At 43.9% G+C, this 23,579-nt stretch overlaps 1 protein-coding gene and 1 long non-coding RNA gene across 5 annotated transcripts in view; one reads left to right on the top strand and one right to left on the bottom strand.

The window, feature by feature from the left end:
- The first annotated feature begins 1,607 nt into the window (after nt 1-1,607).
- The window catches only part of ZDHHC9 (zDHHC palmitoyltransferase 9), a 76,057-nt gene continuing 54,085 nt past the window's right edge, over nt 1,608-23,579 (top strand). Inside the window, exons 1-2 of one of the 4 annotated variants that reach the window (XM_075572831.1) lie at nt 1,608-1,729; nt 19,466-19,764. In XM_075572831.1, coding sequence (XP_075428946.1) covers nt 19,598-19,764 — 167 coding nt within the window. In that variant the 5' untranslated portion in view covers nt 1,608-1,729; nt 19,466-19,597. Of the gene's footprint in view, nt 1,730-15,924; nt 16,037-19,465; nt 19,765-23,579 lie in introns of those variants that run through there. The other 3 variants (XM_075572832.1, XM_075572833.1, XM_075572835.1) reach the window with 3 other exon arrangements.
- LOC142467313 (uncharacterized) lies at nt 14,254-15,796 on the bottom strand. The gene is made up of 2 exons (XR_012788360.1): nt 15,487-15,796; nt 14,254-14,555 (listed from the first exon to the last, which is right to left on the bottom strand). It is a non-coding gene; the product is annotated as an uncharacterized LOC142467313 (long non-coding RNA).

Genomic DNA, 23,579 nt, shown 5'->3' with positions numbered 1-23,579 from the left:
ACACGCCCAGAGAGGTAATACCGGTATACAGATACACGTCCAGAGAGGTAATACTGGTATACACATACACGCCCAGAGAGGTAATACCGGTATACACATACACGCCCAGAGAGGTAATACCGGTATACACATACACGCCCGGAGAGGTAATACCGGTATACAGTCCTTGACAAATGTGGTCGCCCTGTCGTCCGGGGCGACTGCATTTTAGCCGCCGGCGAGGTGCTGTGGCTGGGTGCTGCGGCGGCGTGTTGCAGCTTCTATGGGCATTGGAAATGGCTGCGCGGCGTCAAATGATGCCACATTGCCATGCCAACATAACACTTGTGACGTCACGACATACGTGGCGTCAAGGAGATGAGGAGGTAGCCTCGGAGAAGACACTGGGCAGCGCAAGGAGGTGCTGGGGAGCGCAAGATGCTTAGAGCGCGATGGTCAGGAGCTGAAGTGACTGGAGAGTGGCGCCGTGCGCATGTGCAGGACATGTGCACATACAACCATGACCTCACGTGGTTGGTCCATCCTCATTGGCTGAACCGCCGCAGTGTGGTATGTGTATTTGTGGGGGTGATGGTAAGTGTATTTGTGGGTGGTAAGTGTATATGTGGGGGGGTGGTAAGTGTATTTGTTGGGGTGGGGGTGGTAAGTGTATTTGACGGGGTTTGGGTGGTAAGTGTATTTGTTGGGGTGGGGGTGGTAAGTGTATTTGACGGGGTTTGGGTGGTAAGTGTATTTGAGGGGGTTTGGCCAAAGAATTTAAATAAATGTCCCTCACTTATGAGAAGAATAACCGAGAAGTATTTAACGATATCATTTGTCGGATGTAGCACTGGAGGCTTCTGGTCTTTTCTTATATGCACGCAGATGTCATGATATAACAACGCTGTTGCATGCCTGAGTGCTCTAACTTTACCGCCCATCCCAATAAACGCAGCTAACCGAGAGCGGGACGTTTGCGCAAGATCTTGGTTCTTATTATAGTTTATTTATAGGCCAAGAACATCTTCTGCAGCACAGCAGGAAAAATACTTCTAATAGTAACATTACCGTACGAAGACGCCACACTGCTGCTTCACAGCATACGCACACTATATACCTTTATTTTCCTGCGCAGCATCACTACGCCGAAGAGCTTACACTCTAGTCAGGATAAATAAAGATGAGCTTCCAAGGCTACTCCATATTCCCACTCCTTCCAGGCCAGGGAGTTTAAAATGACTTTGATGAGCTGAGGATAGCTATGTCTGATCATGCTCAATTAGATTGCAAGCTCTTTGGGTTAGATGCATTGCACACTGCCTGTGCTGCACCTGAGCCATTCTCTCTAGCCACTGGATTCCCTTCTCAATGCACTCCCTCCCTCGCCATGATGTACTGGCCATGTAATCACTGAGCTGATCATACACACAGACCCTTTGCAAAGAAGTGGGGCTGGTTCCAGCCCCATGAAACCCGAGCGGCAGTAGGACCCAGCAGGAGAGGGCGGGGCAGGGCGACTGGCACAGAAGCCGGCCAATCCGAATGCAGGACGAGGGGCAGGGGGCCGGTGCTAGGGTTCAGGCTGGCCAGTAGGAGGGCAGGGCTCGCTCCAGCCCGTGACGTCAAGACAGGCAATTAAAGAAGCCGAGATTCCCCAGAGCCCAGAGACAGGGAAGAGGGGACAGGGATACTTAGTATCAGCCATGTCCCTAATGTAACAGCAGGAGGCTCATCACAGCGGCATCTGCAGGTAAAGGGCAGAGGGAGGGGTGCTTGTATATAGGGTCTGATCTGATGGAGAGATTGTACCATGTCAGTATAGGGCTGGGTGTGAGATCCCAAGGAGATCCAGTGGGATCCAGGGATCCTGCCCTGATCCTAGGTGTGGGGGGGTGCAGACGGTGTGATTTTATTGTGCAATGTATTACCTCTGCATGCTGTGCAAAGACCGTGTGTGTATGTGGTGTGTATATTATGTGTGTGTGTATGTGGTGTGTATGTAATGTATGTGTGTATGTGGTGTGTATATTATGTATGTATGTATGTATGTATGTGGTGTGTATGTAATGTATGTGTATGGGAAGGGACAGCATGGTTTTGATGAGATAAAGGGAGCTAGAAATCAGCATTATTTGAGTGTGAGGGTACAAAAGGAGACAATGAGGGGTGGGTGGGGGTCTCTTCAGTGATGTCACATAGGGTGGGATGGTCCATTGTTGTGGTTCTTTTCTGGTGACAAAGGGAGATGGGGTGGGGTGGCAGGGTGGTACATCCATGCTGGAAAATCCCCCCCACCTTTATAAGGAACAGTGATCACTGGTTTCCCAGGCCGCCTGTCCTCTTGGTAAGGGAACTGCACACATGGGTTTGTCCTGCACTGCAGTGCATATCCTTGCAGGTCACAGGACATCCTCCAAGTTCACTTTTATTGTGCATGATATATATATATCAGTGTGTGTGTGTGTATGTATATATAAAGAAAGCAATCACAACAAATAACAATAACTACAATAAATGTGTCCTTACCATCTCAACATACCGGCATCCCACTGGTGCCTTTGTTTAAAAAAAAAAAGAGGCTTGAAAAAGGCCCAATTGAGAAGCCGACTCGTTGAGTTAGTAAAGATACATTTATTGTATTTATTGTAGCGTTTGGTGTGCTGGATTTTTTGTACTACATAGTACAGTTTAATACGTCAGCAGAATCTGTTAGATTATTACTGTTATTGTGTGCCCTGGCTCCTTTATTATATGTGCAGCCCCCTTTCCCTATGCCTAAGGGAACTATGCGTGCTGCTCTCACAGAAGGCCTAGCCTCTGCCTCTGGGAGCCTGGGGTGAGCTCTTTCTCCTTGCAGTGCAGCGCCTCCACCTATGAGGGATCCCAGCGTTGGCGTGATAACCCCTCACAGGAACCAATAACAGTAATAAGTAATACACCCCACAATGTATATAACTAATTTACTGTACACACACTAACCACAGATAACACACTATCAGGTACCAACAGTATAGTGCCGTGACCCCAAAAACTGAGTGGTTCCCCCAAAGTACTGAGGGTGCCGTGGCACCAATAACCCCTGGTGTCCTGTCCCAGCAATCCCACCCAAATGTGAGGTAGCACTACCCACTGTGGATGTAGGTGCACTTTGGGTACCTGCCTGGGTACTCCAGTACCCAGGTGCTGCTTGGCATGGTGAGTTGGAGCAGATCCCACGTAGCGGGGTCTCCGACAACAATTCCCCTCGCTCTTAAGTGTTCCTCGCTGCACTGCGCATGTGCAACTAGCAATATGGCCGTCCCCACACTCCCGGCCGGACCAGCACAGTTCCTCCTTCACTGGAGGTAAGGAGGGGGACTGCTACAATCAAATACAGACCTATACTTGACATTATGGTTGTACCTGTGCTACATGCTAAAGGAGTCAGTGCACTGATTTTGTTATTTTTTTTTTAAGAACCGTAGAAACCTGTAGAATGTATTGTGACTTGATAGAACCCAGCCCACTTGTTTTTAGTACGACAGCTGTGGCAGGACTTGATGTTTTAAATCCTTAAATTACAATACACCATTATTAACACTTTTTTTTTTAAATATGTAAATTTAGAGAAATAGAGTCCATACAATTCTTAAGTGTTGAAAAGTAAAATATATTTGTAATTTCCAAAACATTCTTGTGGAATTCTGTTGGGAGTCCTTTGGATATAAATATCGGATCTGGGCAGGGGTATAGGACCAATACAGTCATTGACTGGGAGACACACCAGTTGAAACCATGTACTCTGTGTCATTATATCAACTAAAAATACCTTGTGAGGATAAGTGGTATTTTTATTTGCTGTGCTCTGTACGGTTGTGGGTTATTGTAACTTTTTTTTAATCGCCACAAAGCAGGCTCACCAAATGGTACAATGAATGTGTCTTTACTAGCTCAATGTTTCGGCTTCCCAATGCAAAGTACAGTTCCAAAGTGCGGGGAAACAGTTTCAGGCGCGGAGAATCCGGCTTGTGCAGCCAACACAACATAGACAAACAAATTACTCAAAGTGCCGGTCTCCTCTAGATACACAGTATACAGCTCTACTCACACGTTCACAATGCAATTCTCCATTTATTGTAACAGCCAAGAACAGAGGAGAAACCACGTTTCAGGTCCCCACCTGAGGAAAGGTCCTTATGGGACCTGAAACGATAGCCAATAGCAACCAGAGAGCCCCTTCGCTTCTCACTCACGCTTGGATGGGGTCAGGGCAGCGGCGGATTTAGAAAAGACGCCCGTATGCACTTACCTTTGTGCCGCCCCCTCCTACAGCTCGGTACGTTGGCAGTAGCACCCCTCTAATCATTGGGATTATTACTGTTCGGCTAAGATTATAGAGTTTACTTGTGCGCGACGGACCACATAGCCTCGCACACGCCTTTTGCCCCAGCGGTGTGTGCACTGAGCTGGAGGCGTGGCGGACGCGTCACGAAGCTGGTTCGCCCTCATTGGCTGAACCGCTCACGTGATGCTGACGTCACGCGGCCGCGCTTGAAAAGACATTTTTTTGTTGTCTTTTTTCAAAATGCGGTTGCTCCGTTGTGCGCGCAGGACGGGCGGCCGCAAAGGGATTATGCCCTTTTGTGCTTGTCGTGCACGAGCGCCATCTCGCCGAGTATAATCTCAGCCTTAGTGTGTGCCCTGACACGTATTCCTTATCTATCTAAACTCTGCATCAAACATTGTGTCATTAATATGGCATATTTTTAGTCTCCATAAAAACTGTTGAGACTACTCTAGTCTGCTATTTGAGGCTGTGCCTCCCTGTCATAAATATAATAACATAGCAGATAAAAAATGCCATAAATAAAAATAGACACGTGTTTCAAGTCCGAGCGCTTTCACATACTGTGTTTGTAGCTCCAGTAAAATGGCTGCAAAGCTCAACTGCAAAAGTAATTGTACTGTAAAGTTTTAATGTATCCTGAGCAGATCAAACACTGTTGGAAACGAGTGTATATATAAACAAGAGGGTTACAGCCAAAACATTGAAAGGATAATATTAAAGCACAGGCAGTGGTGACATGTCATCCCTGCTGAAAGTGTTGGATGGAACGAAAATAGAATTTCTATCTATATTATATATAGATAGAATAGATCGCCTATAGAATGGAAATGTCTATCTATAAGGGATCTTGGCTAAAAAAAAATATGCTTTGGGAGTAACCGTAGCCACTTGCGTTACAAATAAATTAATATTATTAATCCTTTACTAAGCCCTTTCGCTACCAGCGTCTCCATTTTCATATTGTAATAGTGGGGCTCTTCCCTGAGGTAAATCGGGGTAATCCGAGTTCTGGGAGCCCAGGTTGACACAATATTTACATGTTACATTCACAGTGAAAGGAGGGGCGGGGGGGGGGGGGAAACCATGATGGCAGCCAGAATCTTACCAATAGAACATTGCAAAGTCGTGACAAGTCTCATTACGGCCTGCTATTGGCAAGTTGGAATGAGGCCAACCTGGCGGCCATATTGCTCCACGGGACAATCATTAAATAATGAGGAAGAAAAATATATAAGTATCTAAGGTAGACCCGAGGAATGTGAGAAAATACATTCCCATAATACTGTTGAGTACTAGATTTGTGAAATCGCTTCCCAACAGAGGTGGTTGAGGCAAATAAGGGGCAATTCATGCAATATCCGTGAGGTTTTTGTTCCCCCCCCCATCCATTCTGTAGAATTAGATAATACTTACTACCTTTTTTTTTATTATTATTATTCAACTCATTGCCATTTTTAATGAGTTTTAATATACTGAGCATGTTTTGATTTTCTATAGCAGGCTCCCAGCAGTGCAAGATATTTGTAACACTTTCCTGTTTGTTATCATTTGTTGCAAATATTCCCAGTGGTATGAGTTGCAAACTGTTTTGCTTTGCTGTGGAGGGTTTTTGTCACTTTTTTTTTTTACTTTTTACTCACCATAATTTAACTAAGTGTGTGTGTGTGTGTGTGTGTGTGTGTGTGTGTGTGTGTGTGTGTGTGTGTGTGTATGTGTGTGTGTATATATATATATATATATATATATATATATATATATATATATATATATATATATATATATATATATATATATATATATATATATATCATTTTTTTATTTTATTTATATATTTTATTGGTTATACGATCTTTGCATATATGAAACGGCATGTGTTGCAGTGCGGGCTTTGCAGGTGTCAGTTTCTTGTCGAAGACTGAGCCACCTATGCTGAAGCAGGGACTGATTGAGCCACCTGTGCTGATGCAGGGATATCCTGAAAACCTGACCTTGGGGATTAGAGTTGAGCAACCGTGATCTAAGCAATGACTACTACCTTCAGACCTAGGCCTGAAAGCCTAATTCCAGAGAACACTACAATCAGTATACAATAGATAAACATTTAGGGGATATTATTGGATCACTTTGTATGCAAATGAGCTAATCCTGCTAATGGGGGTTTCACCGTTCATATTTTATATATATATTTTACTACATTTTCCCTTTCCGTGCTGAAGCTCCGGTGGACACCAGAGGGCCGCGGGGCCTCCGGAATTTCCGGCAGAGACGTAACTTCGATCAGACCGACCGCCCCCTAAAAAAACGACCATTTGGGTCATGACATTTCAAGTATGTTATAAGGGCACTCTAAGGGTTAACTTTGTGAAGCCAATAAGACGTAAAAAGCATTGTTGTCCAGGAGGTTTACACGTAACATATCTCAGGCATCTGGTGGTCTCTGGAAGTGTTGATACTGTGCTTGGCCTTGAAGTGTCAGATTGTCGTTCTAACCCCTTCATAGGTTAATAGAACTGCTCCTTTAATGCGAGTGAGTAAGGGATGTGAGATCTTAAGATTTTCCGGAAAATCAAAGCAGCTTCTGGGATGTATTTATCAGGAAGACCCGAATTCACCTTGGGCTGTCACAGTCGGCAGACTACTGTATCACACAAAAATGTCCAATGTCCTGCTTACACTATGGACGCACTGGTAGACACAATACACAGCAAATCTCCAACACTTCCTATACACAGTCAAATTTGGGATTGAACTAATACCAATGGTAGGTTTATTAGGTTACATTTATTCTTTGTTTTATTACGATCATTATTAGTATTGTAAATCATTTGGAAAGTCTGGGATGGGAACTCCAACTGGGAGGAGGCGGTGATTTGTCCTATTTGCTCCATATCACTGATAAGTTAAATAGATTTATGGAAGCACGGTCTACACGTCTAATGACCAATTAGATAAGACAATGGTAATGATGGGAAGATGAGCCTGAAATTTCAAGTTGCTTCCTTTCCAGAGACTACGAGGATAAACGTTCTGGTTCTGTGTTAAATTCGACTTGGCTCCAAGTTCTAATTGCCATCGGTTCCTGGAGAAGTGTAGGGTATTTGTAGGTGGTGGCTACTTTTTTGGGACAAACATTGGATTTCATCATTTATTATAATTTATTTCTCTAGTGCCAACATATTCTGCAATACAGTGGGGGGGGGGGGAGGACACATAGACAATGTACTTTGCATATACAGAAAGACATGCAAACAGACACGGACGGTAATGAGGGCCTTGCTCCTGATGGCTTACAATCTAGAGCAAGAGTGTCCATGTCTAGTCCTCCAGGGCCACCAACAGGTTTGGTATTAAGGATATCCCTGCTTCAGCACAGGTGGCTCAATCAACAACTGAGCCGCTGATTGAGCTACCTGTGGCCCTTGAGGACTGGAGTTGGCCACCCATGATCTAGAGGGAATAAGAGGCAATGTTGGAACAAAAGGTAACGTCGCTGCCCAATGTACATGTACCGATCTTCAGAAACCTCCATAGGTGATTTATCCTAAATTCTATTATAAACAATACAAATCACAATTCAAAGTGAGAAGAAAATATTTTTTCTAAATATATTGTCATTGATTATAACACCCCCCCCCTCCCCAATACACATCTATTTGATAAATCGTTAAGTGGTTGCACAGAACAAACAGCTTTTGGGATTTTCCGATCTGGGTAAATTGTCTCTTGTTCCTTTTGCTGTTTCCTGGAAACAGGGTGTCTCCTTAAATGTGCAATTACACATACAGTAAGTAGTCTGCTAGTTGCATTTCTTAGGGGCCTCTGAATGGGGGAGTGTTTGTCAGTCAAGTGTTTTCTTTCCCCTTATCCCATCCCCTGTCCTAATTAGGAACCCGGTGGTGAGGGGGGACTCTGGCTGTACAAGCGCTCGCTGATCACACAGTGACATCACACAGTGACATCACACAAAGGAAGCAGCCACAGGAAATCCAACCCCTCCCAAGTCTAACTTAAATAAATTAAATATACTTATAGGTGTGAGATCTTGGGGGGGAAGGGAATCCAAATGACACCCCTTAAACATGTCACTGGAATTAGTTCACTTTGATCCTAGAAGGGATTGCCCCTGTAAATTGCGTGCCTGAGAGGCGGGATGATGTGGCTCGGGCTGTAGGATCCTATAACTACATTTATTGGTACGGTAATAGGAAAATTGTAACAAAATAACCAAGCTATGCTGAAACCACTCAGGACAACTACATACATCACCTAGCAAAACCTGTTCTGTTGATTTGATGCATGTAATGTAATAACGTTTGTGTTTGAAGGCTCTTTACATTTGTGTTTGTGTCAGGGGCATAGATATTGTATAAACTTTTGTAAAATGTATTTGAAAGAGCTCTGTCCCATTACTTTACAAATTTAGGGCATTAAGTTGGTGCAATTTGCTTCAAAACACGAAGCAAACCTTTTCACCATGCATCAGCATCAATGTATGAAGCGGTTTCTTATATTGGGGACAGATCTATTAGGAACAGAGGTTTACACTGTCGAAACCCGGTGACACGGAAGGGGAGATTCACTTCGTGTTGACGTGGGATATTGCACCCTGAGTCGCCGTTACCGGTTTTCAACGGCGGTTACCACTGGATTAGGGCTCCATACCCTGCATCAACACTTTGTGAATCCCAGCAACAAAGAGAGGAATATGATATTGGTTATTGTCACATCGCATAATACTTTTGCTCTTACCACCTCCGCTTATTCCTCTTATAACTGCCCCCAAAACGCGTATGGAGAACAAATGGAGAACTGAAGTCCGTGTGATAGTGCCCTGATCAGCACTATTGCAGTTTAATGAATATTCCTACTCTACGACCAAGCGCCAGAGTCAAAATGTTGCTATTTTCACCGGATTTGGTTGATTTTATATATATATATATATATATATATATATATATATATATATATATAACACATATATATATATAGAATATCACTTGAGAGCATATTCACATGTCTTAGACAGGTCTGCAACCCTGCCTTTCAAACATTATCACCAAGCATACAGTGCTTGCACTGCAGCAAGGGATTCTGGTAAACGACATGCAAATGAGCACAAAATGTGTCACCTTTGGCCTGAAAGACCATTCACATGGAGCCCATATAAGCAAATGCAACGCCGTTCACACAGCTTTTAAGCACAGCATGGGATTAGTTGCAAAGCCAGTCAAACGCCTCACGGTGGAGGTGGTTTGTTGCCTTTTCACCCACCATAGCTTAAAGTGTGTGTGTGTGTGTGTGTGTGTGTGTGTGTGTGTGTGTGTGTGTGTGTGTGCATACATACACTCTATGTAATGGGTTCAGTCTTTGAGCTTGCTAAGACTGTGTATATGTATATGGTATTTATATCTTTGAAAAAAAGTTGCACAGTTTGTGAATTCAAAGTAATGATAATGTGGGTTTGTAGTAAAAAAAAAAAGTGCTACTCAATACTTCCTTCTACCGGTGCACTTCAGCCTCTGCAGATTAGGGCTTGTAGGAAAAAAAGGGTGATAAGATAAGTGACTTGTAAGTCATAACATCCTGAGTGTTTATCACCAAGTTCCACGAGCCGACTGGTACAGATGTGGCCTGCTTCTTACTCTTTCCTCTGGCGAAGATATGTCGCGATATTCTGCATTATCACAGACACTTAAAGCAGCGCTCCAGGTTGCAGTTTTTCTTTAATTATAGGATTGAAGCAGGGGTCTCCCGAGATGAGCTGCATCAATTTCAGCTCCGGGGACCCCCCTGCTTACCGAGATACGTAGATGATGCTGGTTGCAGCTCTGCAGGTTTAAATGTCCTGCTCAGGTGGGCCCGCGGGATATTTAAAGCTGCCATTATGTTGACCCCAAAAAGCCCCTTTGGAGCTGCTATCTGCAGAGATACCGACACCCCCTTACGGGGGGGAGTAACTTGGGAAGCAGGGGGTCCCCAGAGCTGAAATGAATGCAGATCAGCTCTGGAGACCCCTGCCTCAATCCCATAACCAGGGTTGCCACCTTCAAACCAGAGAAAAGAAACAAAATTCCCTTGGTGTGGCAGCGAGTCCCGGCATCCTGCTGCAACTCCCCCTCCAACTGCAGTGAACATGGCTGCGCGGTGTCAAATGATGCCACATTGCCATGACAACGGGACGTTACGTGACATCATGATGCTACTCTGCGTCACCTTGCCTTGGCAACATGATGCCGCGTAGGATCATGACGTCACCTAGCGTCTCGTTGCCATGGCAACGCGGTGCAATTTGCGCCGCACGGCCATGTTCACTGCAGTTGGATGGGGAATTGCAGAAGAATACCGGAAAATTCCAGAGATGCCGCCGCCCCCGAAGATTGGCGGGCTAAATCCGTAGCCCGGAGGTAAATGCCCAAAACCCGGAGAGGTGGCAACCCTGCCCATAACTAAATAATAAACTGCAACTTGGTAGTGCTTCTTTAAGTCTTAGAGTTAGGAAGTCTATGGATTATAATAGTAATACAAGAGGACGAGAAGTCGTTCTGACCGAAAACCCACATTTGTAAGAAGTGGAAATTATTGATGTGTTCGGGACAGCTGCGGGTGACCTGTAGTTTGAGACCTAACAGCCTTTAAAAAAAGGCAGGGGACCGCAATGGGGACCACCTGTGCTCCCACCTATGCAAACCTTTATCTTGGATGGTGGGAGGAACCGGTGGTCTTCAGCGAGACCCTGGAGAAGTACACTGACAAATTGGAACTGTGGGTAAGATATATCGATGATGTCCTGCTCCTCTGGACAGGTACATAGGATCTTTTGTGGGAATTCATCTATATACTTAACAACATAAACAATCTGGGACTCGCTTATCAGGCCAATAAGGACACAGTGCTTTTCCTAGACTTTACGATCTCGAAGCACGAGAATAGGAAACTTGAGACTACTATCTTTAGGAAACTCGCCTCTACCAACAGTTTCCTTACGGTGGATAGCCATCATCCCCATATATGATTAAGAACATCCCTATTGCCAACTTCCTGTGGCTAAGACGCAATTGCTTTTCTTCTTTAAATCAATTTGAAACTCAATAACGGGATATGAGCAATCGCTTCCATGCACGAGGCCATAGCAAAGGTGCAGTCAAGAAAGCTTTCACTAGAGCAATAGCTACTCCCAGATCTCAACTCCTCACGGCTGAACAAAGGAGAATAGACCACATCGATGATACCATTAGGTTCATCAGCACTTACAACAACCAATGGTGCTGAGAATTTGAAATAAAAAAAACTGCCAAATTTAAAACTGCTAACCGTAAATACATCTCCTGGTCCAAGCTCCAGCTACATCTCCTCACAGCTGCTAGTGCTATCAGAAGCTGGTGGGTCCTAACTTTGTTACTTGCAACAAGTAATATTTCTTCCACAACTTGTATAGCTTCTGCTAAGGTAATTTTTGACTCATTTTTATTTAGTTTGAAGTTTAAAATCACTCTCCTCCAACTTCTCTTCCCCATCTCCCCTTCACCCACCACTCCCCCCCACCATACCCCCACCTCTCTCTCTTCTCTCCCCCCCCACCTCTCTCTCTTCTCTCCCCCCCCCCACCTCTCTCTTCTCTCCCCCCCCTTCTCTCTTTCTCTCTCCCCCCCCCCTTTCCCTTCTCATTTGCTACTTTACTTCTTTTTCCTACACAGGCACGTCAGCGTGGTTTCGATTTATATATCTATACAAACGTGTCTATTATTTTATGAAAAAAGCCTACATTTAGCCTATAATAGTAATAATCCCCTCAGAACAGGGCATTACTGGCCAATTTTTGCAATGTTACGGAGGTAAAAACAGATATTAGCTACATTGTGAATGTGAGAGGTGAATGTGAGGGAGGAATTAATTGTGACCCATAGGCAGCGTGCTTATGATACTGGGTGTATGATAGTACTGCCAACAGTAATGTAGGCAGGGGCAGTAGGGCCAAGCTTGGGAGGAAGGATGAGGAGCTCTGTCTTAAACATGTTAAGATTAAGTTGGTGGAGGGCCATCCAGGATGATATGGCAGAAAGACAGGTACATTTTGTGTGTCATCAGCATAGAAGTGATACTTGAACCCTAGAGATGTGAGAAGAGGTCCCAGGACAGAGCACTGGGGTACCCCCACAGAGAGATCGATAAAGGCGGGGGACGTGTTGGCAAAAGAGACACTGGAAATACACTGGAAGAGATAAGAGGAGATCCATGATAGAGCTGTGTTACTGATACCAAGAGTATGGAGAATTTGAAGTAGAAGAAGGTGGTCCACAGTATCAAAGGCTGCAGAGAGGTTGAGTAATCTGAGCAAAGTGTAATGACTTTTTGTGTTTTGCAGCATGGAGGTCATTAGCTATTTTAGCGATGGCTGTTTCAGTGGAGTGAGCAGTGCAGAAGCCAGATTGTGGATTGTTTAGGAGAGAGTAGGTGGTGAGAAAATGGAGCAAGCAAGAGAACACAAGCCGTTCAAGCAGTTTAGAGGCAAAAGAGACTGGACGATAATTAGAGAGGCAGGTATGGTCAAGCTTGCAGTTTTTGAGTAAGACTATAACTGTTTCATGCTTGCAAGAGACGTGAAAGTTACCAAAGTAGAGAGAGGAGTTGAAAATGTGTGAGTGTAGGGATTAAAATAGGAGCAAGAGGTTTGAGGAGATGGAAGGAAATGGGGTTCAGAGAGCAGGTGTTAGAGGGAGAAGAGGAGATCAGTAGTGACCTCCTCTGACAGAGGAAAAGGAGAAGAAAAGGCAGGAGGAGAGTTCGGAAGAGGTGTAGAATGTGAGGAGGATACAGAGGAGATGTCTTGCCGAATAGAATGCACCTTTGTCTTGAAATAGTCAGCAAAGTCCTGAGGTGAAATAGAGGAAGAAAGACAGGTAACACAGTGATCTGAGTAGGGAGTCAAAGACAGAGAAGAGTCTGCGTGGGTTAGACTTGTGAGTGATGAACAGTAGATTTGTTTAGCCTGCGAGGACAAAATTGAAACAGGATAGGATATATTTGTTCTGAAGGAAATCAGCGGGAGTATGAGATTTCACCCAGAGGTGTTCATAGGAATAAGTGCAGGAACTCAGCGTGTGTGTGTCAGATTAGCCAGGGTCTGGGGTTAGAAGGGAGAAAAAAACAGGGGCATGTAGATCAAGAGAGGAGGATAGGGCAAAGTTGTAGTTCCTCACCAGGTTGTCAGTCTGTAGCAGGGCTGAGAAGAGAGGGAGGAGCGCAAAGTGGAGTCAAGAGCCGGGAGGCTAAAGCAACGCAGGTTTCTGCAGAAATGAGGGGTAGATGGAGGTGGATACGGGGAGAAGTGAGCGAGAGAGAAAACGAGATAAGATGATGGTCAGAGAGAGAAAGGGGAGAAATGGAGAAGTCAGAAAGTGAAAAGTTTTTAGTGAAAACCAGATCTAGGTAGTGGCCATCCTTGTGGGTGCTGCTGCAGTCCACTGTTGAAGGCCAAAAGAAGAGGTTAGGGAGAGAAAGTGGGAAGCCCAAGGGAGATAGGGGTCATTGATGTGGTCGTTGAAGTCTCCAAGGACTTGTCTAATGGTGTCCTGTATCCTATTGAAGAAATATTTATTGTGATATATAATGTATATATGAACAAGGAGGGGAAACAAGAAGTGGCGCTAAATGACGGCTAAACTGACCAAATATAATAGGATCTGACTATGAAGAACTAGTGAACCATATAAAGTGTGGGAGTATATAACACAATAAACATATATATCAACTACTAAAAAAAAATATAAAACATGAAAAAATATAAAAAAATGTAAAAAATAACAATGAATATCATAAAATAAGTAAAAAAAATAGAAGATACAAAAACCAGTCCCAAAACACTGTCTTTGCAGCCTGTTTAAGGGGAACACCACTCCCTTGAAGATATCTAGAGGAGAAAAAAACAGAAAACAGGCGCACTCATAGTGTAGTAAGGTTAACAATTTTATATGGGGCTGGATAAAATATGAACTGTACACTCACAAATGGAGGAAGATAAAATAAAATGCATGTATGAGAGAACATCTCAATCGCCAACAAATGAAGCTGGAACTCCGGATAGAATGCCGTTACGTCGCTGTACAGGAGGGATCCGTTGCGGTAGATGCACCGTGTATCGGAGACAGGATACAGACACCTCCCTGCGGTTTAGATGTTCCTCTCACCATAGAGAGCTTCCGGGTCAGCCTCGTCACTCACAACACATTGAGCGCTGCACTGGCAATGAATCCTAATAGTGCAGGGATAAATTCTCCGTTCGTGACAAGTCCAATACAATAAAATAAATAATATACTCCAAGTATTATGCCCAAATGAGCACACAGTGTCACCTTTTGCTTCAAAATCTTTAACATTGTTCCCTATAGGCTTAAGCTTGCTGCATGGTCACAGCTTTGAGCACAGCCTGGGTTAAGATGCATAGCCAATAAACCCTCACACAGACAGCCGTTTCGACCTTAATGGGTCTCATCAGTGTGGGGTTGGTTATACTGGCTATTCAAAAATGAAGCAAGGATAGGTTTTACCACACATAGTTAAGTTATGGTGGGTAAAAAAAGTGACAAAAACCCTCCACAGCAAAGCATATAGCAAATGAGCATACAGTAATATTTCCATTTGCTAAATGCTTTGCTGTGGAGGGTTTTTTCCACTTTTTTTTTACCCACCATAACGTAACTGTGTGTGTGTGTGGTGTGTGTGTGTGTGTGTGTATATATATATATATATATATGTGTGTGTGTGTGTGTGTGTGTGTGTGTGTGTGTGTGTGTGTGTGTATATATATATATATATATATGTGTGTGTGTGTGTGTGTGTGTGTGTATATATATATATATATATATATATATATATATATTTCTTTTCACAGCAGCTTGCACACAAATATCCAAGAGAGTCCTGATGCTTGTCCCATACAAAATAATATGGAGTTGTTACCAGATTGAAGTCCAGCAAGAAGAGACCGCACACGAGGGGTAGAATTCAAATTGTGTATTTGAAAAAATACATACACTGTAATATATACATATACAATATATACATATACATACACTGTAATATATACATATACAATATATACATATACATACACTGTAATATATACAGATACAATATATACATATACAGACACTGTAATATATACATATACAATATATACATACACTGTAGACCAGGGGTGCGCAAAGTTTCCGCGCTTGCCTGCGAGTCCCAGCGCTCGCGCCCCCTGCCTTTCATTTGAACTGACGTCAAATTATGCCACGGGTCATTTGACGTCACGTGACCCAACAGCGTCATTTGATGCTGCGCGTTACCATGGCGACACGTCGCATGAACCCACAGTTATTTGACACGCGTTACCATGGCGACGCCTCCAGAAGCCGGCTGAATCCTGCTAAGTTGAGGTTGCAGAGGCCTCGCGCTCCCCCCCAGTTTGCGCACCCCTGCTGTAGACAATACAGAGTTAACCTGCCCCACCTATCACACGGTCCGATATGTAATGCGACACTGTCCCTGATCTGCCTGGCAGCAGACGATGGGAGAGATGGGATTGGATAGAACAAGTGTGATGTCATGAGGAAAGAACAGAAAGGGGGGGAGACTGACAGTTGGAGCAGGAGGCGAGTGACAGTTGGAGGGGGAGAGAGCGGGGAGGACAGGCCTTGAGACATGCCAAACAGACAACAGATATGTTCCTGTAATTCTGGGTATCAAGTGCGAATGCATACATGCACCCCACAAATGTTCCTCCCCTAACAGGCCAGCAACGCGGCTACTCAACATATTATAATAAGGACTCAGACGCCGGGCTGGCATTAATATTGGCCTATTTAGCTGCTACATTGGGCAGTGCGGCTATATAAGGGACAACAGCATGGCATCCTCATTTACTGTATATTGTGTGTATGTGTGTCTGTATAGTGTTGTTAGGTTGTTTTTTTTTTTTTTTTTTGTCTCTAAGAGCAGGGGCCACATTTTAAAGTTGCCACTAAAATACATACATACATACATACATGCATACCCCGGTTTAAGGACACTCACTTTAAGTACACTCGCGAGTAAGTACATATCGCCCGATAGGCAAACAGCAGCTCACGCATGCGCCTGTCAGCATGTCCTGAACAGCAATACCGGCTCCCTACCTGTACCAAAGGTGTGCGCAAGCGGGGAGACTATGGAGCCTGTTACAAATGCGTTATTTACATCAGTTATGCACGTATATGACGATTACAGTACAGTACATGCATCGATAAGTGGGAAAAGGGTAGTGCTTCACTTTAAGTACATTTTCACTTTACATACATGCTCCGGTCCCATTGCGTACGTTAATGCGGGGTATGCCTTTACATACATACATACATACATACATACATACATACAGTTTTTATGTCTGGTGGGTAGGACTCAGGCCCCATCCTGACATATACAGGGAAATAGGAGGGGTTACACACTGTATATATTTTGATATAAACCATTTTAAGGATGCAATATGTGTATGGAAAGCTTTCTAAATACCTTCGAGAGATGTTACACACCGTGAATAACGAAATATTGACTGGTCCGCTTTTTAATTTGATGGAAAATTTAATATTTTATCTTTTAAAAAACCCAAAAATGTTTAAATTGTGGAGAAAACCATACGGTTTTGATGGAAAATGTGGCTTTAATGCCAGGAGCCTGTGGGTTTTGTATTCTATATATAAAGATATTTGATGATGCTGACAGCAGGTACTGTAAGAACTGACTCATAGCGGAGCAGAGAGCTATGTTTAGAACACGGGATGGGAAATGTGGAGGGGAGAATAATGTACAGCATTCCTAAGACCAAGGATACAATCGTATAATGCCCAATGCTCCCCAATACAGACGCACCCTTTGTAAGCGGGGGAGGGGAGTGGGGGGGGGCAAGGATTCCATTGTGTACACGTGAATACACATACTGTGCATGGACAGGACGGTCACGCTGGTTGTCAACACACAATTAGATTGTAAGCTCCTTGGAGCAGGGACTCCTTTTCCTAAATGTTACTTTTATGTGTTATTTGTTATTTAAATGATTGTCACGTGTATTACTGCTGTGAAGTGCTATGTATATTAATGGCGCTATATAAATAAAGGCATACATACATACATACATACATACATACATACATACATACATACATACATACACGAGAGGATTAGGACAGTCAAAAGAAAACTTGACCTCTGCACACCGAGGGAGTCACTCATTAACCCGCGATGGTGCAGATTGTTGCACAAACGCAAGGAAACTCCAGTTGGCTTCAATGAGCGTTTCTGTAGTTCAACAGGCATTTTTGTGCGATAGTGCCATGATCGGCACTATTATAGCTCATTGAATATCTGCAATTCTCTCCCCCCCCCCCCCCCCCCCATGAGTCCTACAACTGGGAAGGCACTGGGTAAATCATGTAATACTATGAAAAAAGTATATTCATGAAAGGCGTCATTAATATTAACCAGAGAAGAGGGGCCGCTTCTTGTGTGGAATGCTCACACCTTCAGGATTTTGGGCAGGGGGGCTCGACTCCAGTCCTCAAGGGCCACCAACAGTCAGGTTTTCAGGATATCCCAGCTTCAGCGCAGGAGGCTCAGTCTTTGGCTGAGCCTCTGATTGAGCCACCTGTGCTGAAGCAGGGATATCCTGAAAACCTGACCTGTTGCAGTTGCACCCCTGATTTAGGGCTTAGGAACTCGTTTATTAATACTATGACCATGCTCTGTTTGGGCTCTCGCTAGGTTTGTGCAGAGAAAGGCCGGGTGCAGTTTCCTTCTCTTGTTGCTCGCAGCTCCCAGTAAAAATTGTTTGGTCTGGTGACCTATTAATTTGTTTTCTCGATTTTTTTTTTGTTTTTGTTTTGTTTTTGTTTGAGGATTGGAAGAGTGACCGAGCAGGTTACAAAGGAGAGGAAACAGAGTGAAGCCAAAATAACATGCTACATGCCAACAGAATCATGGGCGGGCGCTATACACCTTTTAGTAACAACCCATATTTTCTAGGCCTTGGAAGAGGTGGAAGCGGTAATAATGGGTTCTATGTAGTCCAGTACAGGCAGGGAGTTAACAGAATATAAACGGCACCCAGCAGCATTATCCTTTTTACTCAATTGCTTCAATGTAGAAACTGTACAACCATACATATGTACATACAAAGGCTTTCCCTTGATATGGCTTATTTCTTCAGTATGCATTAATCATTCACCCACTTTAAATACAGATAAAGATATATAGAGCCTGGTCTGTTATTCATTTATTGTATATTGGATTTCTTATCATCCCCCCCCCCCCTTGCCTTTTTTACATGCATATTTTAACATGGCTAAAGAAGTAATGACTGTGAATAAGACCGACTGATATCCAGGTAACAGGACAGGTCTAAGAAGGAAAAAAAATTCTCTGCACAAAGATGCCTAAAAAAACCTTTCTTGAAAAGAGAAAATTGCTGTTGGCTTCTGTGAAAATATGAGCACATTCCCGTGTCTCAGACAGGGCCACAAACCCTGCCTTTCCCCATAATCTTTTTGCATACAAGGCTGCCACTACAGCCAGGGATTCTGGGTAATAACATGCAAATGAGCATTCAGTGTGCCACTTTTTGCTTCTTATCCATTTTAACATGGAACCCTATAAGCGTATACCTGCCGTATTACACAGCTTTTCAGCACAGCCTGGGTTAAATAAGTGCAGTGCCAGTAACCCTACTCACAGACAGCCATTTCCACCTTTTTGAGTCTCATCAGTGTGAGGCTGGTTACAGGCTGCGCTCAAAAAGCTGTATAATATGGCAGACATAAGCTTATAGGGGTCCATGTTAAAATGAATAAGAAGCAAAAAGTGACACATTGGGATTCCTCCCTTGCATGTCATTACCCCGAATCCCTGTGGATGCCTTGTATGCTAAGATAACGGGGTAAGGCAGGCTGAGGCAATTTGATTTACAGATAGTGGACATGGCGTGAGGGTTTCCAGTTGCTAGGAGAGGTACAGTAATTTTTATGGGCTTTGGGAGTTCTACCTTCAGGGCCAATTGGTGAAGACACTAACAGGTCTGCTTTAATTTGGGTTTTTATGGGGGGTGTACAGCAATACCTTACTTGCACTCATCCCTTCTATTTCTTTCAGGTCTTCATTTGGATCTAGTATGATGCCTTGCACAGCTGGGCCTGTGAGGGAGAGCCTTGGATAGCATCGCCGGTGAGCGGAAGGTGTTTGAGGGCTGGACTCAAGCAGCGTTAGGTCATCAGAAGTGGAACCATGTCGGTCATGATGATGAGGAAGAAGGTGACGCGGAAGTGGGAGAAGCTTCCAGGCAAGAACACGTTCTGCTGTGATGGCCGGGTGATGATGGCCAGACAGAAGGGGATCTTCTACGTGACCCTGATACTCATCCTTGGCACATGTTCTCTCTTCTTCGCTTTTGAGTGAGTTCTACGTTTCAACTTTATTTCTTCTTTAACATGCACTATAGGAACACTATATCGATTTAAAAAATAAATAACAAGGTATTATGGATTTTCGAGTGCTATGTTTAATTCAATAAAACATTGTCCCACAAACTCAATAGTCCTACACTCAAAAGTGATAGCCCATCTGTAATGATGCAACTCTGGGGCACATTACTGCACTAAATGTATTCAATAAAAATATCCCATAAAAGTCCATATGATTTTTGTATTTGATACGCCTGGTGTAATAGTTTTTGCCCCAGAGTTGCACCAGTTTTGCCTTGATACATAGATCCCTATTGGCACAAACAAGAAGTGGATGCATTGCACTTTTCTCGGCTTGCTGTTATGTCCTATGAAACGATCTTGATAATAAACTTAACACAGGTTGGATTTCATTTGAACCATATGTAGTCTTCAGAAACACGCCTGAGCCATGATGTGAGCGTGCAAGCTTGGTGAAAATCACACATGCATGAACTTTCATTTTGCTGTCCAAAAAATTGAAAAAAAGGTTGAAAAATGTTCAGGTTTTTAAAAATGAACGGCGAGGTGTGTGTGTGATTTGACATTTTTGGTGAAAAGATGTTTAGGCATTTTAAATAACTGAAAAGTAAACTTGGGTTTAAACCTGGTAGAATCCTTCCAATGATTACAGCTGAAGCTTTCACTGGATTCCCAGAGTTCTCTACACCTGGGTTCGCAACTCCACTCTCAAGAACCTCTAGCAGGTCAGGGTTTCAGGACAGGAGACAAGAAAGGACAAGCGCAACATTTTCTTGGTAAAAAAATGGTGTGTGTGTGTGGCGATTGGGGCACATACCTAACTAGCAGTAATAAACATAACAATCATATAAATAACAAATAACACATAGTGGGAAGAAGTGCTTCAGACATTAACATTTAGGAAAAGGAGAGCTTGCAATCGAATTGGTAGGTAGGAAGAACGTACAGAGACAGCAGGAGGGCATTCTGGTAAGTGCGTCTGCAAAGGGCCAAGCTTTATGTATGAGGTGTAAAGAATCAGCCACGGAGATACTCATATGCTTCATTAAGCAGGTGAGTTTTGTGATGGATCTTAAAGGAGGATAGATAGGGAGCTAGTCGGATATTGAGGGGAGGGGCATTCCAGAGTTGTGGGGAGGTCGGTGAGAGGTTTAAGATGGGATAGGGCTTTAGATAGAAAAGGGGTAGAGAGAAGATATCCTTGAGCAGAACGCAGGAGTTGGGATGGTGTATAGCGAGAGTACCTAATACGGAAGTTACTGTACAAAAATAACAAAAGGATAGTCGCAATATAAATATGCAAAAAATGTATTTTGTTGGCCCAATGTTTTGGCTACCTTCTGGAGCCTTTATCAAGCGCTCCTTTTTTGTTGTTGCATATTTATGGTGTGCCTATCCCTTTGAGATAGAAAGGCTATCACGATAGCCCCCAATTCTCACTTACATCAAGGGTAAACCTAATGTGCATAGCCAAAAAGGGCATCAATTTGAGCAAGGCTCTGTGGGGTATATTCATCGCTAACCAAACATTTAATCCTTGGAGCACGCAAGGCACACCTGAATATTTCCTCCCTTTCAGTCCTGCTGTAGCAAACACAACTGAGATTTCAGGCGTCCACGTGCTTGCCTGCCGCCTTCCTTGTTCTCATATCACCTCCGCCTCTATGCTCGTCAGCCGTTACCACGTAATGCCTGCACAGCGACCCCATGCGTTTCGCTGTTTTCGGCTTTGTCATGGAATGGTCCGGTTTTAAGGACTGAGCCACCTGTGCTAAAGCAGGGATATTCTTAATACTGGAGCTGGTGGGGGTCTGGTAGGACTGGAGTTGGGAACCATTGCTCAACACTAAGGCCTTGCCCCCGCTGCCTACTGCAGCGCCCGCTGTGGCGGACGCTGCACGGACGAGAGCCCTCCCCTCAATGGCGCCGGGCCCGCTGCGAGGGGGGGCCGCAGCGCTGGGGCGAGAGTTGCTCCTGCTCTCAATAGAATTGAGAGCAGGACTCGCAACGGAGCGATAAGCCATGCCCCCCGGCGGTTCAGCCAATGAGGGCGAACCTGCCGGGTGACGTCATGGCCGCGCCGCCGTCACTCCCCCCCCCCCCCGGTCTCTCGCCCTGCAGTGAGCTGCAGACCGGGGAATCAGCTGCACGCGCCACCAATCTCGCGGGCGCGCGTTGCAGCGGAGTTACCGGGGCCTTAGCCTAATGGATTTTAATGGGCAGCTGTAATGGGTACTACATAGCGTCAGCATTACAGGTGTGCCAAAGACTTGTGGGTTATGTGTCAGTCTTCACATTGCAAAAGAGAACAACACTGCCCCAATTTTATCAAAGAAATGATGGAATCCCATTCAAATCAGTATTTTTTTTTTTTTTGCTTCGATAAACCTGGTGCAGCCAGGAAAATGTCATCATAACCCAGTTGGGGTCTTTATGTTACGCCTTTGGTAGACTGGTCGTGTATTGTTGCATGTAGTATTACAAGGAGCAGCATGTTCACTTTCTACTTCAATTAATCAGGTTGGTGTTGCCTATCTGACCATGGGCTTTCCATGGCTTCGTAGTGCTGACCGCGCGCACTATATATTATAGACCTTTGCCGTCCCTGACCCACGGAGCTTAAAATCTAACTTTGATGACTGAGGCACAGGGAGATGGTAACCTGCCCAAGGTCACAAGGAGCCCACACTAGGATGCAAACCGAGTTCCCCCACTTCAAAGGATGTCACATTACCCCTGAGCGTCTCTTTCAGCCCTTATATGAAGTCTTTATTGTAAACATTTTCAGCTGTCGGAGATTGAACCAGTAAACCATTTGTTGCATATGCTTCAGTATTAAAACGGCTACACCCAACAAATTATTGAAGCAATGCTGCCTGTCTGGTATGGTTAGGAGTTCTGACACTGAAGAACATTGCTTTTATAGGCCCATTAAAATGTTATTTTAAAGCAGAAAGACGGGTTACATTTGTTGTTTATTTTAGTGTAAATACCACAGAAGAGGATCGTGAATTTTGGGCTAAATTTAATTCTTTATTCATTAGGTCAGAGTTTAACCCTGTGCTGCAAATCGCATACAATATATACAGATAATTTATAAACCCCACAATGTCAGTAAATAGAAGTAGAACTGATCCGAACGTACCAGGCTTTAGACCCCCAAAGGCTCTTGTGCCGTGAAGCGGTTTTTCCTACGCTTGGCAATATTTGCACATCATTCAAATAAACGGCGCACAAATGGTCCCAAGCAAGGAAAGGCCTCCTCGTACCATGTTAAATAGCGGGGCAAGGTTGTGTCAGGGTTATATTTTGTCTTGTATTGTTTTTGTTGCTAATACTGCTGTTTTCACCCCATGTCATAAGAAACATTGTCCCCTAGTCTGTATACTTTTCTCCTTGCTAGGGAATATTTGAGTGAGGTTCATTTGAATGGGGCTTAAAAATTCCCTAGCGATGAAAAGACTGCTTCATACAGTAGCATATTAAATAGGTACTGATGTGTCAGCAATGTTAACTTGTTAACCTGATACAAGTTTGGGGTTCCATGCAGTCCAATATATACTTGAGTGAAAAAATAAGGGGTGCTAAAGTAAAATGACTAACAATAATAAAAAATGATTATTAAATAGTAATCTGTATAAAGGTTACCTCAAACAAAAAGATTTGCGAGTCCTTGAAGAAAATTGGTGTTCTGCAGCCGGAGTAATAGGGGATCTCGATTCCCCTACAAACAAATTGGCAAATAGGAAAAAAAACTCTGCCGCATAAATCCAATTATCTCTAAC

The sequence above is a fragment of the Ascaphus truei genome, chromosome 16, assembly GCF_040206685.1.
Source record: "Ascaphus truei isolate aAscTru1 chromosome 16, aAscTru1.hap1, whole genome shotgun sequence".
In the NCBI taxonomy this organism is placed as follows: Eukaryota; Metazoa; Chordata; class Amphibia; order Anura; family Ascaphidae; genus Ascaphus; species Ascaphus truei.
This window is presented reverse-complemented; position numbering and strand designations above follow the sequence as displayed.